Genomic DNA, 13,947 nt, shown 5'->3' with positions numbered 1-13,947 from the left:
TTGCACATTGCTCATTTGAATGGAGAGGTAACGTAAAATTTTTACTCCTCATGTATGTGAAGGATGTAAGAAATAAAGTCAATTCAATTCAATGTTTTGTTTTTGTAACTTTGAAGGAGAGGTGTTTCCTTGACACAACTCTGTTGGGGTGAAGACTTCGTCTCTGTCGGCTGCCTCATTATTATTTGAGATTAGGCCAAGTGGTGTACTGTTGACAGTAACTTTAATTAGCAGATTGGAACTGTGGGTGGCAACACAGTCATGGGTATACAGACAGTAAAGGAGGAGGCTTAGTACACATCCCTGAGGGGCACCCGTGTCAAGGGTCAGAGGGGTAGAGGTGAGGGACAAAGAAATGGCAGATGAGCTGAATAAGTATTTTGCATCAATCTTCATGGTGGAAGACAGTAGCAGTATTGTGGAAGTTCTGGTGTCAAGGGGCATGAAGTGTGTGAAGTTACCATAACTGAACAGAAGGTTCTTGGGAAGCTGAAAGGTTGGAATGTAGATAAGTCACCTGGACCTGAAGGAGTTCACCACAGAGGTCTGAAAAAGGTGGCTGAAGGGATCACAGAGGCATTAGTATTGAGCTTTCAGGAATCACTTGATTCTGGAATGGTTCCGGAAGTCTCGAAAGTTGCAAATGTCACTCCACTCTTCAAGAAGGGAGAAAGGCAGAAGAAAGAAAACTACAAGCCAGTTAAGCTGACCAAAATGGTTGAGAAGGTGTTGAAGTCAACTATTAAGGACGAGGTCTAGGTACTTTGAGGCACATGATAAAATAGGCTAAAGTTTCCACAAGGGAAAATCTTGCCTGACAAATCTGTTTGAATACTTTGAAGAAATAACAAGCAGGATGGACAAAGGAGAATCCGTTGATGTTGTGTACTTGGATTTTCTGAAGGCCTTTGATAAGGTGCCACACATGAGGTTGCTTAACAAGCTACACACCCACGATATTACAGGAAATACTCTAGCATGGATAAAGAAGTGGCTGATTGGCAGGAGGCAAAGAGTGGGAATAAAGGGAGCTTTTTTTTTGTACAAAAGCTGGATGAACTCAGCAGCTGGGGCAGCGTCCATTGAAATGAACAGTTAGCGTTTCGGGCCGAGACCCTGACGAAGGGTCTTGGCCCGAAACGTTGCCTGCTCATTTCAATGGATGCTGCCCGAGCTGCTGAGTTCACCCAGCTTTTGTACGTGTTGATTTGAATACAATATCTGCAGTGTACTTTGTGCTGAGCTTTTTTCTGGCTGGCTGCCAGTGACCAGTGGTGTTCCACAGGTGTCGGTGTTCAGACTGTTTCTTTTTATGTTATTTGTCAATGATTTGGATGGTGGAATTGATGGCTTTGTTGCTAAGTTTGCAGATGAAATGAAGCTTGGTGGAGGGGCAGGTAGCTTTGAGGAAGTAGAGAGGCTACAGGAGGACTTGGATTAGGAGAATGGTTGAAGAAATGGCAGATGAAATAGTGTTGGGAAGAGTATTGTCATGCACTTTGGTAGAAGAAATAAAAGAGTTGACTATTTTCTAAATGGAGAGAAAGTACCAGAAACTGAGGCACAAGGGGACTTAGGAGTCCTTGTACAGGATTCCCTAAAGGTTAATTTGCAGGGTGAGTCTGTGGTGAGGAAGACAAATGTGATGTTAGTATTCATTTCAGGAGGCTAGAATATAAAAGCAAGGATGTTATGTTGAGATTTTATAAAGCACTGGTGAAGCCTCACTTGGATTATTGTGAGCAGTTTTGTGCAACTTATCTTAGAAAGGATGTGCTGAAACTGGAGAGGGTTCAAAGGAGGTTCACGAAAATGATTCCCGGATTAAACAACTTGTCACACGAAGAGCGTTTGATGGCCCTGGGCCTGTATTTGCTGGAATTCAGAAGAATGAGGGGTCACCTCATTGAAATATATCGAATGATGAAAGGCCTTGATAGAGTGGATGTAGAGAGGATGTTTCTCTGGTGAGAGAGACTAAGACCAAGGACACAGTCTCAGAATAGAGGAGCATCCTCTTAGAGGAGTAATTTCTTCAGCCAGAGAGTGCAGAATCTGTGGAATTTGTTGCTACAAGAGGCTGTGGAGACCAAGTTATTGGGTATATTTAAGTCAGCGGTTAATAGATTCTTGACTGGTCAGAGCATGAAGTGATACGGGGAGAAGGCATGAGATTGCGGCTGAGAGAGAAATTGGTTCAGCCATGATTAAATGGTGGAGCAGGTTCAATAGACCATATGACCTAGTTCTTCTCCTATATTTTATGGTCTTATGTGTGTGTATATATATATATATATATATATATATATATATATATATATATATATAGAGGGTTGCCAAAGTCAAAAGGATGGTAATTCATCTTTAATCGCTTGTGCTAAATGTGTAAACAGTCTGTGCATTTTGCCTCCTCTTTGAAAATTTGGTTCAGTTATAGTCTGAGAGCACGAAATAGGCCCTTCAGCCCATCTAATCCTTGCCAAACTCTTATTCTGCCTTGTTCATCAACCTGCCCCTGCACCATAGCTTTCCATAGCCCTGCTGTCCATGTACTTACCCAAACCCCCCCTAAATGAGGTACTCAAACCCACATCAAACATTTCCACCGGCTGCTCATTCCAGACTTTCATCACCCATAAGAAGTTTCTTCTAAGCATTCACTTAATCTACAACCTCAAGTTCTAGTCCCACCCAACCTCAGTGGAAAAAACCTGCTCACATATACCCTATCTTCACTTACCCTTTCAACACCCCTCATAATTTGAATACCTCCAACCTATCTCCCCTCATTGTCCTATGCTTCAGGGATTGAAGTTCTAATCTATTCAATCTTTACCTTTCCTACATATCCACAAGTTCCAGCAACACCCTTGTACATTTTCTCTGTGCTCTTTCAGTCTTGGTGATTCCTTTCCTGTAGGTTGGTGATAGATCTGCACACGATGCTGCAAACTTGGCTTCACCCATGTCTTATACAATTTTAACATAACATCATACCTCCTCGACTGGTCGGTGTGGCACAACGGGCTGGTGTGTTTACAGATATTTTTAATCTCTCCCTCTCCCAGTGTAGAGTGCCCTCCTGCTTCAAAACATCCACCATTGTCCCTGAACCTATAAAGACCATGGTAACATGTCTGAACGACTGGCATCCTGTCACACTCACCTCAATAATAAGCGAATGCTTTGAGAGGCTGGTCAAGGATTACATCTGTAGCTTGCTACCACCCAGACTGGGCCCCCTACAATTTGTCTATCGATCGACAGATGATGCAACAGCCACAGCTCTCCATACCGTCTTTACACATCTGGAGAAAGAGGATGCTTATGTGAGAATGCTGTTCTTGGACTACAGGAGGAAAGCAGACAGACTAGCCCCTATTGACATCAATGGATCTGGGGTTTAGAGAGTGAACTTTAAGGTCCTCAGCATAAACATCACCGAGGATCTCACATGATGTATATATACCGGCTGTGTGCTGAAAGAAGCACAGCAGCACCTCTTTCATCTCAGACGGTTGAGGAAGTTTGGTGTGGGCCCCCAAATCCCAAGAACTTTCTATCGGGGCACAATTGAGAGCATCCTGACTGGTTACATCACTGCCTGGTATGGAAACTGCACTTCTGTCAGAGAGTGGTGTGGACAGCCCAGCACATCTGTAGATGTGAACTTCCTACTATTCAGGACATTTACAAAGACAAGTGTGTAAACACTCATACAACCATATAACAATTACAGCACGGAAACAGGCCATCTCAGCCCTTCTAGTCCGTGCCAAACACTTACTCTCACTGACCCGCACTCAGCCCATAATCCTCCATTCCTTTCCTGTCCATATACCTATCCAATTTTACTTTAAGTGACAATACCGAACCTGCCTCTACCTCAAGGATCTGAAGGATCATTGGGGACCCGAGTCACCCCAAACACAAACTGTTCCAGTTGCTATCGTCCGGGAAACAGTACAGCAGCATAAAAGCCAGAACTAACAGGCTCCTGGACAGCTTCTTCCACCAGGCCATCAGACTGCTTAAGTCATGCTAACAACTATATTTCTATGTTATATTGACTGTCTTGGTGACATAATATAAATTGCACATTGCATATTTAATCATGTATATGAAGGATGTAAGTAATAAAGTCAATTCATTTCGATACTCAATACTCTGATTTATGAAGGCCATTTTCCCGAAAGCTCTCCTTAAGACTGTTTACTTTGACATCACTTTCAAGGAATTATGGATTTCTATTCCCAATTCTTTTCTTCCACTGTACTTCTCAGTGCCTTACCGTTTGGTGTGTAATCCAACCCGAGTTCTTCCTCCAAAAGTGCATTAACTCACATTTTTAAAAACATAAGAAATAGGAGCAGGAGTAGGCCATCCGGCCCATCGAGCCTGCCCCGCCAGTCAGTAAGATCATGGCTGATCTGTCCGTAAACTCAGCTCCATCTACCTGCCTTTTCCCCATAACCTTAATTCCCTTACTATGTAAAAACCTATCTAACTGTATTTGAAATATATTTAGTGAGGAAGCCTCAACTGCTTCTCAACTGCAGAGAATTCCACAGATTCACCACTCTCTGGGAAAAACAGTTTCTCCTCATCTCCATCCTAAATCTTCTCCCCTGAATCTTGAGGCAATGTCCCCAAGTTCTAGTCTCACCTACCAATGGAAACTGCTTCAAATTTTTGTATGTTTCTATAAGATCACCTCTCATTCTTCTGAACTCCAGAGAGTATAGTCCCAGGCGAGCTACAGGCCCAGCCCTGACCCCTGCGGCACCCCACTCACCAAGTGTTTCGCTATTTCTTGCTTATTGACAGCTTCAAGCATCTTCCCGACTACAGATGTTGATGCACCATCAATAACTCACACTGAGACGTAAGGCGAGATATCGGCTTTTATTGACTGGAAGAAGGAACCAGGAGTGAGTGTCCATCATACTATGACCTGGAGACTGAGGCCGAGCGTCAGGCCTCAGATCGCCTTTATACAGGGGCCTGTGGGAGGAGCCACAGGAGCAGTCAGCAGGGGGCGTGTCCAGACAGGCACACAGTTCACCACAGACGTTAAGCTAACTGGCCTGCAGTTGCCCGTCTTTTGCAAACATCCTTTTTTAAAAAATGGTGTGACATTTGCTGTCTTCCAATCTGCCGGGACCTCCCTAGAGTCTGGAGACTTTTGATAAATGATTACCAACGCATCTACTATAACCTCCGCCAATTCCTTCAGCACCCTGGGATGCATCCCATCAGGACCAGGGGACTTATCTACCTTCAGGCCCTCGAGTTTGCTCATCACTATCTCTTTAGTGACAGTGATTTTATCGAGGTCCTCACCTCCCATTTCATCCATAACATCCTTCTTTGGCATATTAGACATGTCCTCCATTGTGAGGACTGACACAAAATAGTCATTCAATGCCTCAGCCATTTCCTTTATTACCCACCATCAATTTATTACTGCGGAAATGACACACCCTACAAACTGCCTTTTCCAAAAGACCCCTTCTGAAAAGCACATTAAAGCTAAAACTTCACACCATCTTCAAAGTTTCCCCTGCACTGCACTGCACTCCTACAGCCTAACTTCTAACATTATAGTTTCAATACAGATAATTATTTTTTGTTTAATTTATTCCTAATATTTGTTGAATACTGTTATTTTTTCTTGCACGTCCATTGGACCACAAGACAAGGGAGCAGAAATAGGCCATTCGGCCCATTGAGTATACTCTACCATTTAATCAAGGCTGATGTATCATTCCCCTCAGCCCCATTCACCTGCCTTTGCCCCATGACCTTTGACATCCTTGACAACTGCCAACCTGTCAACCTCCGCACCATGGTAAATTCCTAATACGTGTAAATATATGTGTTGAGTAAAGTTGATCCTTTTCTGCATTAAATGCACTTTTACTTTGATAGATTTGAAAACAGGAAATTAATTCATGAACTCCATTAACACAGTGAGCCCAGCCATATTCCTGATCCAACTGAGTTTGTGCTGTAGTTCCTGTGCAGAGCTTCTGAAGCCGGAATTATTCTCAAATTCAGAATTATGAATTGTGAAGGCAGCACTGACTCACTGATTCAGTTATTGTCTCCAATGAAGCCGATGTGAAATTGGCTGCCTGGTGTTCTGGATAATGAATACTTCTTTGGTCTGAGCTGATTATATCTGACCCTTACTTATAATTTTAATAGAAATCACACAAATATTTCTCATGGGAAACAAAAGCGGGGTGTGATGGTGATGAAGGAAGAGGGGCAGAAATCAGATTGTAAGATGGTGAGATCTCCATTGTCCTAGTCTATCTGCGGCGTGGTAGTGTAGCCGTTAGAATAACGCTCTACAGTGGCAGCTGCAAGATCGGGTTCAATTCCCACTGCCGGCTGTAAGTTCTTCCTGTGTCCATATGGGTTTCCTTCCACATTTCAGAGAGGAGTTAGGGTTAGTAAGTTCAGAAGCATGGTAACACTTGCAGGCTGCCCCCAGCGTGTCCTCAGCCTTCGGCATAACCGATTCATTTCACAGTATTTTTTGATGTACAAGTGACAAATAAAGCTAATCTTTAGATCTTTCAAAGTAAGCTCAGTCAGTACTAAGCAGCTCCAAGATTGACAGCCGTGTTCTGTGTAGAGAATCGTGGCAGATCTACAAATCTTCCTCTGCAAATTAACATTCTCAGCCATCATTCAAGTTAAAGTATACATCAAGACCACTGGTCACCATGCAGAATTACTTCGTGTTTGCTCAGTTTCAACAATTTCAAAAGAGAAACAATGCAAGATTTTACTTTAAATAATGCCATATGTTTAAGTAAATATCCTCCTGGAATATTTTTATGTCTAAAGTGTTTAAAGCAGAGGTTAATATGTTCTTGATTAGTTAGGGCATCAAAAATTAGCAGGAGAAGGCAGGAGAATGGGGTTGAGAGGGATAATAAAGCAGCCATGATGGAATGGTGGCGCAGACTTGATGAGCTGAAGGCCTAATTCTGCTCCTATGGTGTGTATTTTTTTTTTGTTTTTACTGAAATGTGTGCTTTTACCACTTAATTGTCCTGACCAATGAAATATCCCTGAAAGAGAGCAATAACTGCAAAAGAAGAAATCTAGAAGCCAAGCTCTGAACCATTCAGTCCAACACATATAAATGGGTAAATTATAGCTGATAAATACATGCAGCTTTTGTCTGATTTAAGTTTTGTACATGTAAATTGTATATGAGTGTGGTTTTGCATGATTTGAGGAATCTGTGCCCATTGCCTGTTGAAGTTCCATCCATCAATGTTCTTGTGACAAATGAAGCTAATTTTTAAAGCAGGGAATTGATTGGGCACCTCCTGCCCTGATTTACTACAGCGCGCAAGAGATGATGTCATCAGCGTTACCGAGAAAATTCAAGAACCTGAGGTGCAAAGGGACTTGGGAATCCTTGTGCGGGAGTCCCTGAAGGTTAATTTGCAGTTTCAGTCAGTGATGAGGAAGGAAAATGCGATGTTAGCATTTGTTTCAAGAAGACTAGAATATAAAGCAAGGATTTAATGCCGATGCTTTGTAAGGCACTGGTGAGGCACTTGGAATAATGTGAACAGTTTTAGGCCTCTTATCTAAGAAGTGACGTGCTGACATCAGAGAGGGTTCAGAGGAACATCATGAGAATGATTCCAGCAATGAAAGGCATTTGATGACTCTGGGCCTGTATTGCTGGAATTTAGAGGAATGAAGGATTATCTCATTGAAACCCATTGAATGCTGAAAGGCCTAGATAGAGTGGATGTGGAGAGGATGTTTCCTACGGTGGAGTAGTTGAAGACCAGATGGCACAGTTTCAGAATAAAAGGATGAACATTTAGAATGGAGGTGAGGTGGAATTTCTTTAGGTGGTGAATCTGTGAGTTTCGTTGCCACAGGTGACTGTAAGAGGCCAGGTCATTCGGTATATTTACAACAGAGATGATAGATTCTTGACCAGTCAGGGCATGAAAGGTTACAAGGAGAAGACAGGAGAGTAAGTTGAGAGGGAAATGGATTAGCTAAGTGGAAATAGTGGAGTTGGGCCAAATGACCTAATTCTGCTCCTGCAAACAGGAGGAACTCTGCAGAAGCTGGAAATTCAAGTGACACACACAAAATGCTGGTGGAATGCAGAAGGCCAGGCAGCACAGTCGGCGTTTCGGGTCAAGACCTTTCATCCCGATGAAGGGTTTCAGCTCAAAATGTCGACTGTGCTTCTTCCTATAGATGCTGCCTGGCCTGCTGCGTTCCACCATAATTCTGCTCCTATGTGTTATGGCTTTATGTTTTTGGTGACTGCAGAAACTGGACGTATGCCCCACAAACCATTGTATATAATATAGATAATATAGAGCTAGGGTACCTAAAACCCTTGCACTGTACTGTATTTGTCAACGTGGATTTGAGAGTCAGTTTGTAAATCTGCTGGGAGCAAAGGATGTTGAGATTTACAGTGCAATACATTAAATATGCATGGCATTCAGGATGAGCTAGTAAATTGGATTAGACTTTGGCTTTGCGGGAGAAGCCAGAGAGTGGTAGTAGATGTTGCCTCTCTGACTGGGGTGCTGCAAGGATCAGTGCTGTTTGTCATCTGTATCAATGATCTGAATGATAAAGTGATTAACTGAATCAGAAAGTTTGCGAATGACACCGCAAACTTTGTGGACAGTGAGGAAGGCTACCTTGGTTTGCAGAGGGATCTGCATCAGCTGGAAAAATGGGCTGAAAAATGGTAGATGGAATTTAATGCAGACAAGTGGGAGGTTTTGCACATGATAGGACCAACCAGGGTATGCCTTACACAGTGAACGGTAGGGCACAGAGGAGTGTGGTAGAACAAAGGGATCTGGGAATACAGGTCCATGATTCATTGAAGGTGGCGAGGAAGCTTTTGGCACATTGACCTTCATAAATCAATGTATTGAGTACAGGAAATGGGATGTTATGTTGAAGTTGGAAAATGTTGGTGAGGCCTAAATTGGAGTATTGTTTGCAATATACAAAACTATAGTGAACTGTCCGGTCAGCAGAAAAAGTGATGCTTTGGTAATACTGTATCTCAGAAGATGTGGAAGGGAATGAGGATGATTTTCACTTTTTCCAATACCCATTAACTGCCTAAAGAGCTGATCAATTATTTACTGACTTTATCAATTATATGATTCCATAAAGGTTGAACTGATAATTTTAACAAAAGGACTCTGCTGTAAAAAAAAAGTGATAAGTTGTTATTAAAGGGCATTATTTTTCTTTTTGCAAGTTGAAGTGGGTGGAGTGGCAGAAGTTCTACCGCAGATACAACCGGGCACCAGTTCCAGTGCGGAGTGATGGGACCAACCAGGGTGAGTACAAATTCCATTGGGGTTTAATATCACTGGCATATGTTGTGAAATTTGTTGTTATGTGGCAGTGGTACAGTACAACACAATAAATACAGTAAGTATTTATGTATCTCTCTCTCTCTCTCTCTGTATATATATATATATAAATAGTTAGGTTGAATATATAATGCAAAAGAGGAATAGTGAGCTAAGGTTAATGGGTTCACCATCCATTCAGAAATCTGCTGGCTGAGTGGAAGGAGCTGTTCCTGAATCATGGAGTGTGTGTCTTCAGACTTCTGTACCTTCTTCCTGATGGTAGCGATGAGAAGAGGTGATTGGGGTCCTCAATGATGGATGCCTCCTTTTTTATGGCTCACCCTTATGATCCCGGATGCTACGGAAGCTCGTGCCCTTGATGAACTGACTGAGTTCACAACTTTCTGCAGCTTATTTCAATCCTGTGAAGTACCCCTCGCCCCACCAGCTCCACTGTTGATGCAGCCAGTTCGAATGCTTTCCACAATGTGAAGTGACAGGAATAACTCCAGTGAGTTTGGAGGTAAAGTATGGATATTGATACTTTAACTGTCCCCAGCAGCAATGATGTCAGTCAGCTGCATATGACCACAAGACATAGGAGCAGAATTGGCCCATTTGGCCCATTGAGTCTACTCTCTACTCTACCATTCCACCATGCTGATATAGTTTCCCTCTTACCCATTATCCTGTCTTCTCCCTGTAACTTTTCATGATTCAAGAACCTATCAAGCTCCATTTTAAATATACTCAAAGACCTGGTCTCCACAGCCATCTGTGTCAATGATTTGCACAGATTGACTACACCTCCGACTAAAGAAATTCCTCCTCATCGCTGTACTCTATGGACATCCCTCTATTCTGAGGCTAATGGAGGTTTATAGCCACCTATTTGCCTGTGTAAAATGACAGAAATTTTGGTTTATTATTGATATATATAGCAAGATACAATGAAAAGGATGTCTTGCATGCTGTTCATATAAACCAGATCATTACACCACGCACTGAGGTGGGACAAGGTAAAGCAATAACAGTGCAGAATAAAGTCTAACAGTTGCAGAGAAAGTGTAGGTAAACAGTAACGGGCAAGATCATAGTGAAGGATATTGTGAGATCAAGTCCGTTCAAGGATCTGTCCTTGAGCCTGGTGGTACATGAAGAGATTCTGTAAATCATTAACACATGAGATTCAGTGGATGATTGAATTCTTGGGCAACTCACACAAAATGCTGGAGGAACTTAGCAACTCGGCAGTATCTATGGAGAGGAATAAACAGTTGGTATTTCGGACCAAAACCCCTCATCGGGAAAGAAAAGGAAGGGGGAAAAGCCAGAATAAAAGGCTGGTGAGAGGGAAGGAGTACAAGTGGACAGGTGACAAGTAAGGGTGGGCGGGTGGGTGAGGGAGATGAAGTAAGATGTTGGGAGGTGAAAGGTGGAAAGGGTAAAGGATTGAAGAAGGATGAATTAGATAGGAAAGGACAGTGGACCTTGCAAGAAAGGGAAGGAGAAGAGGAACCAGAGTTTGGTGATGGGCAGATGAGAAGACAAGGATGAGAGAGGAACCAGAATGGGGAATTGCAAAATTGATAAGAGGGAGGTGGGAGAAATTACTGGAAGTTGGTAAATTGGTGTTCATGCTATTAGGTTGAAGGCTACCGAAATGGAATTTGAGGTGTTTCTCCTTCATCTGAGTGTGGCAGTAGAGGAAGCCATGGACAGTTGTGTCGGCATGGGAGTGGAGTTTTTGCAGATGCTTGCTCAGGAACATTCTCTGTCTGTAGTGAAAACCCAGTATGTAGTGTGGGACTATGCATTGGAAGTGCTGTAGACCCAGCATGGAGTGATGGGAATAATCATGATAAGTACCTCATTCTCAGTGTAGAATGATAGACCAAGCTTCAGTGAGCATAGCAATTCCACTCTGGAGTGATGGGACTAAACTCAGCGACTACCACAATCTCAGCGTGGAGTGATGGGACTAATGTCAGCGATTAGCACACTCTCAGTGTGGAGTGGTGGGACTATGCTCAGTGATTACTGAAACCCTGGAGTAGATGGTGGGACGAGCCTCAGTGAATAGTTCTACCCCAATGTGGAGTGATGGGACTTACCTCAGTGATTACTGCAATCCCCATGTTCAGTGACAGGACTAACCTCAGTGAGTACCACAGTTCCAGTGAAGCGATGCATCTTCGAGCTGTCAGAGTTAAAACGATTACTCAGCTCTGCATTGGGCATTCAGTAGGCATCTAATTGTAATTAAACTGAGGTGGTTTCACAGGCTGTTTGCAGAAACATGTCTGAACACACTGTCTGTCATCTGAAAGACTGCAGGCTTTTTAACCACTTGGGTGCTTACAAGGTTTGCATTTAATTATTTTATACAGTTTCAGATACTGATTTCCATTCCCCCACGAGGATTTGAAACATGCTTTCAAATATGTAATCCATGGCCCCCATTAACACCAAATATTGTTTCGTGTGAATGAAAGTTTTGCTTCAAATGGGTGCATGTTAAAACAAAATGATTCTTTGTAATTTTTTCTATTATTTAAACGTTACTCATCTGCATTCTGAAGTTCCAGTGATCACTTATTCAAGGTTGAATTTAAGAAGCTGACAGATGAATGGCAAATTCAAAATTTTGATTGCATTTATAATCAATGATGTGATCTAGACACATGGAATATTTGACAGTTGGAGTATGATTCTGGGCAGATTTTCTTTCTGAAGGAGTGTTATATTTTAAATTTGCAATTAATTCATACAGCAAAACATGTGGAGACAGGCCCTTTGGCCCAACAAGTCTGTCCCCCAACCATGGTGCCAACTCAGGAGGCCTGAATTTCCTGCATATGGCCCATACCTTGATCTACCTATCTCAGTGCTTCTTAAGTGATACTAATATTCCTGCTTTGTTCACTTCGTCTGGCAGCTTGTTCCATATATCCACTATTCTCTGTGAAATAAGTTGTCCTTCAAAGGCCTTGATGGAGTGGATTTGGAGAGGATGTTTCCTATGGTGGGGAATCTAAGACCAGAGGACATGGCCTCAGAATAAGTCTTCTTGAGAAGACATGAGGAGGAATTTCTTTAGCCAGAGAGTGGAGATTAGGGTGGAATTTGTTGCCAAAGGCAGCAGTGATGGCCAAGTCTTTTGGTACATTTGAGGCAGATGTTGATAGATTCTTAAATTGTCAGAGCATGAAGTGGGGAGAAGGCAAGAGATTACTGCTGAGAGGGAAAATGGATTAGCCATGATAAAATCGTGGAGGAATCTTGATGAGCCAAATGGGCCAATTCTGCTCCTATATCTTACAGTCTTAGGCCTTTTTTATATTTTTCCCGTTTCATAAATCTGTGTACCCCATCCCCTCCAATTATGGACTCCCCTACCCTGGGGAAGAGACCGTTGCCATCCACCACATCAATGCCTGAGATAATTTTGAGCATCTCAGTAAGGTAATCCCTTGTTCTCTTATAATCCAAGGAATAAAGACCTAGTCTGGCCAGGCTCTCCAGTCCTGGACACATCCTTGTAAATCTTTTCAGAATCAGAATCAGAATCAGAATCAGACTTTAATCGCCAAGTACCTGTGCACATACAAGGAATTTACTTCCGGCAGATGTTGTCTCTCTGCTCATAACAATTTCTGTACTCTTTCCAAGTTACATTATCATTTCTATAACAGTATGATCAACACTGTATACCATGCTCTGTATGTAGCCAAACTAACAACTTGTACAACTGCAACATGATGTCTCAACTCCAATACTTAATGCTCTCTCTGATGAGGGTGAGTGTGTTAAATACCTGTGTTGAGTGGCAGGGTGGAGATTCGTCTCTACCAAAGGAGGTGAAAGGCGCTCATTCCCTCCTCTAGACTGCAGGTCACCCATGGACAAGATGTAGCATCTGTTTAGCAGGCCCACCCGCACCCCCAGCCTCTATCAGCATCATGTGAAGCCACGGGAGCAGGTGGTGGATGGCTGTTTGAGCAGCCGGTGCATATCACAAATCCTGGTTATGTGACCACTGACACCAAGCAGACAATCTCTGAAGTGTATTCATAATGGCGGGGGTCGCCCGTCTTGTAAAGACACTGCCCAGAAAAAAGCAATGGCAAACCACTTCTGTGGAAAGATTTGCCAAGAGTGCTCATGGTCATGGAGAGACCATAATTGCCCACGTCGTACGACAAGGCACCTGTCAAATGAATGTCTGCTTGTAATGCTACATTCAATAATTGATGCACTTGGACTCCCAGATTTCTCTGTACCATTACACAGCATTATAGCCTAATCAAGTCAAGTTTATTGTCATTTAACTACAAACGTTTGTATATAATGTATATTACCATATAATGTATATAGAAATGAGACATCATTTCTTTGAACCAGGGTGTCAAGCACATAAATAAATAAACAATAAATATCAAGACTATGAAAAGTAGATTTTCTTTGCATTTCTTTGCATTTTTGGTGAATGCCCACAAGAAAATTGAATCTCAGGATAGTATATCTACCCTGATTACATCTAGAGGTCATTCGTTAA

General features: G+C 42.5%; 1 protein-coding gene across 1 annotated transcript in view; it reads left to right on the top strand.

Moving 5' to 3' along the window:
- Positions 1-13,947, top strand: part of LOC132400430 (PC3-like endoprotease variant B) — a 1,805,907-nt gene that overhangs the window by 121,297 nt on the left and 1,670,663 nt on the right. Inside the window, exon 3 of the mRNA XM_059981370.1 lies at positions 9,290-9,371. Coding sequence (XP_059837353.1) covers positions 9,290-9,371 — 82 coding nt within the window. The remainder of the gene's footprint in view (positions 1-9,289; positions 9,372-13,947) is intronic.

Source organism: Hypanus sabinus, chromosome 10 (genome assembly GCF_030144855.1).
Source record: "Hypanus sabinus isolate sHypSab1 chromosome 10, sHypSab1.hap1, whole genome shotgun sequence".
Lineage (NCBI taxonomy): Eukaryota > Metazoa > Chordata > Chondrichthyes > Myliobatiformes > Dasyatidae > Hypanus > Hypanus sabinus.
Note: the sequence above shows the minus strand (reverse complement) of the source record. Positions and strands in the feature narration are given on the sequence as shown.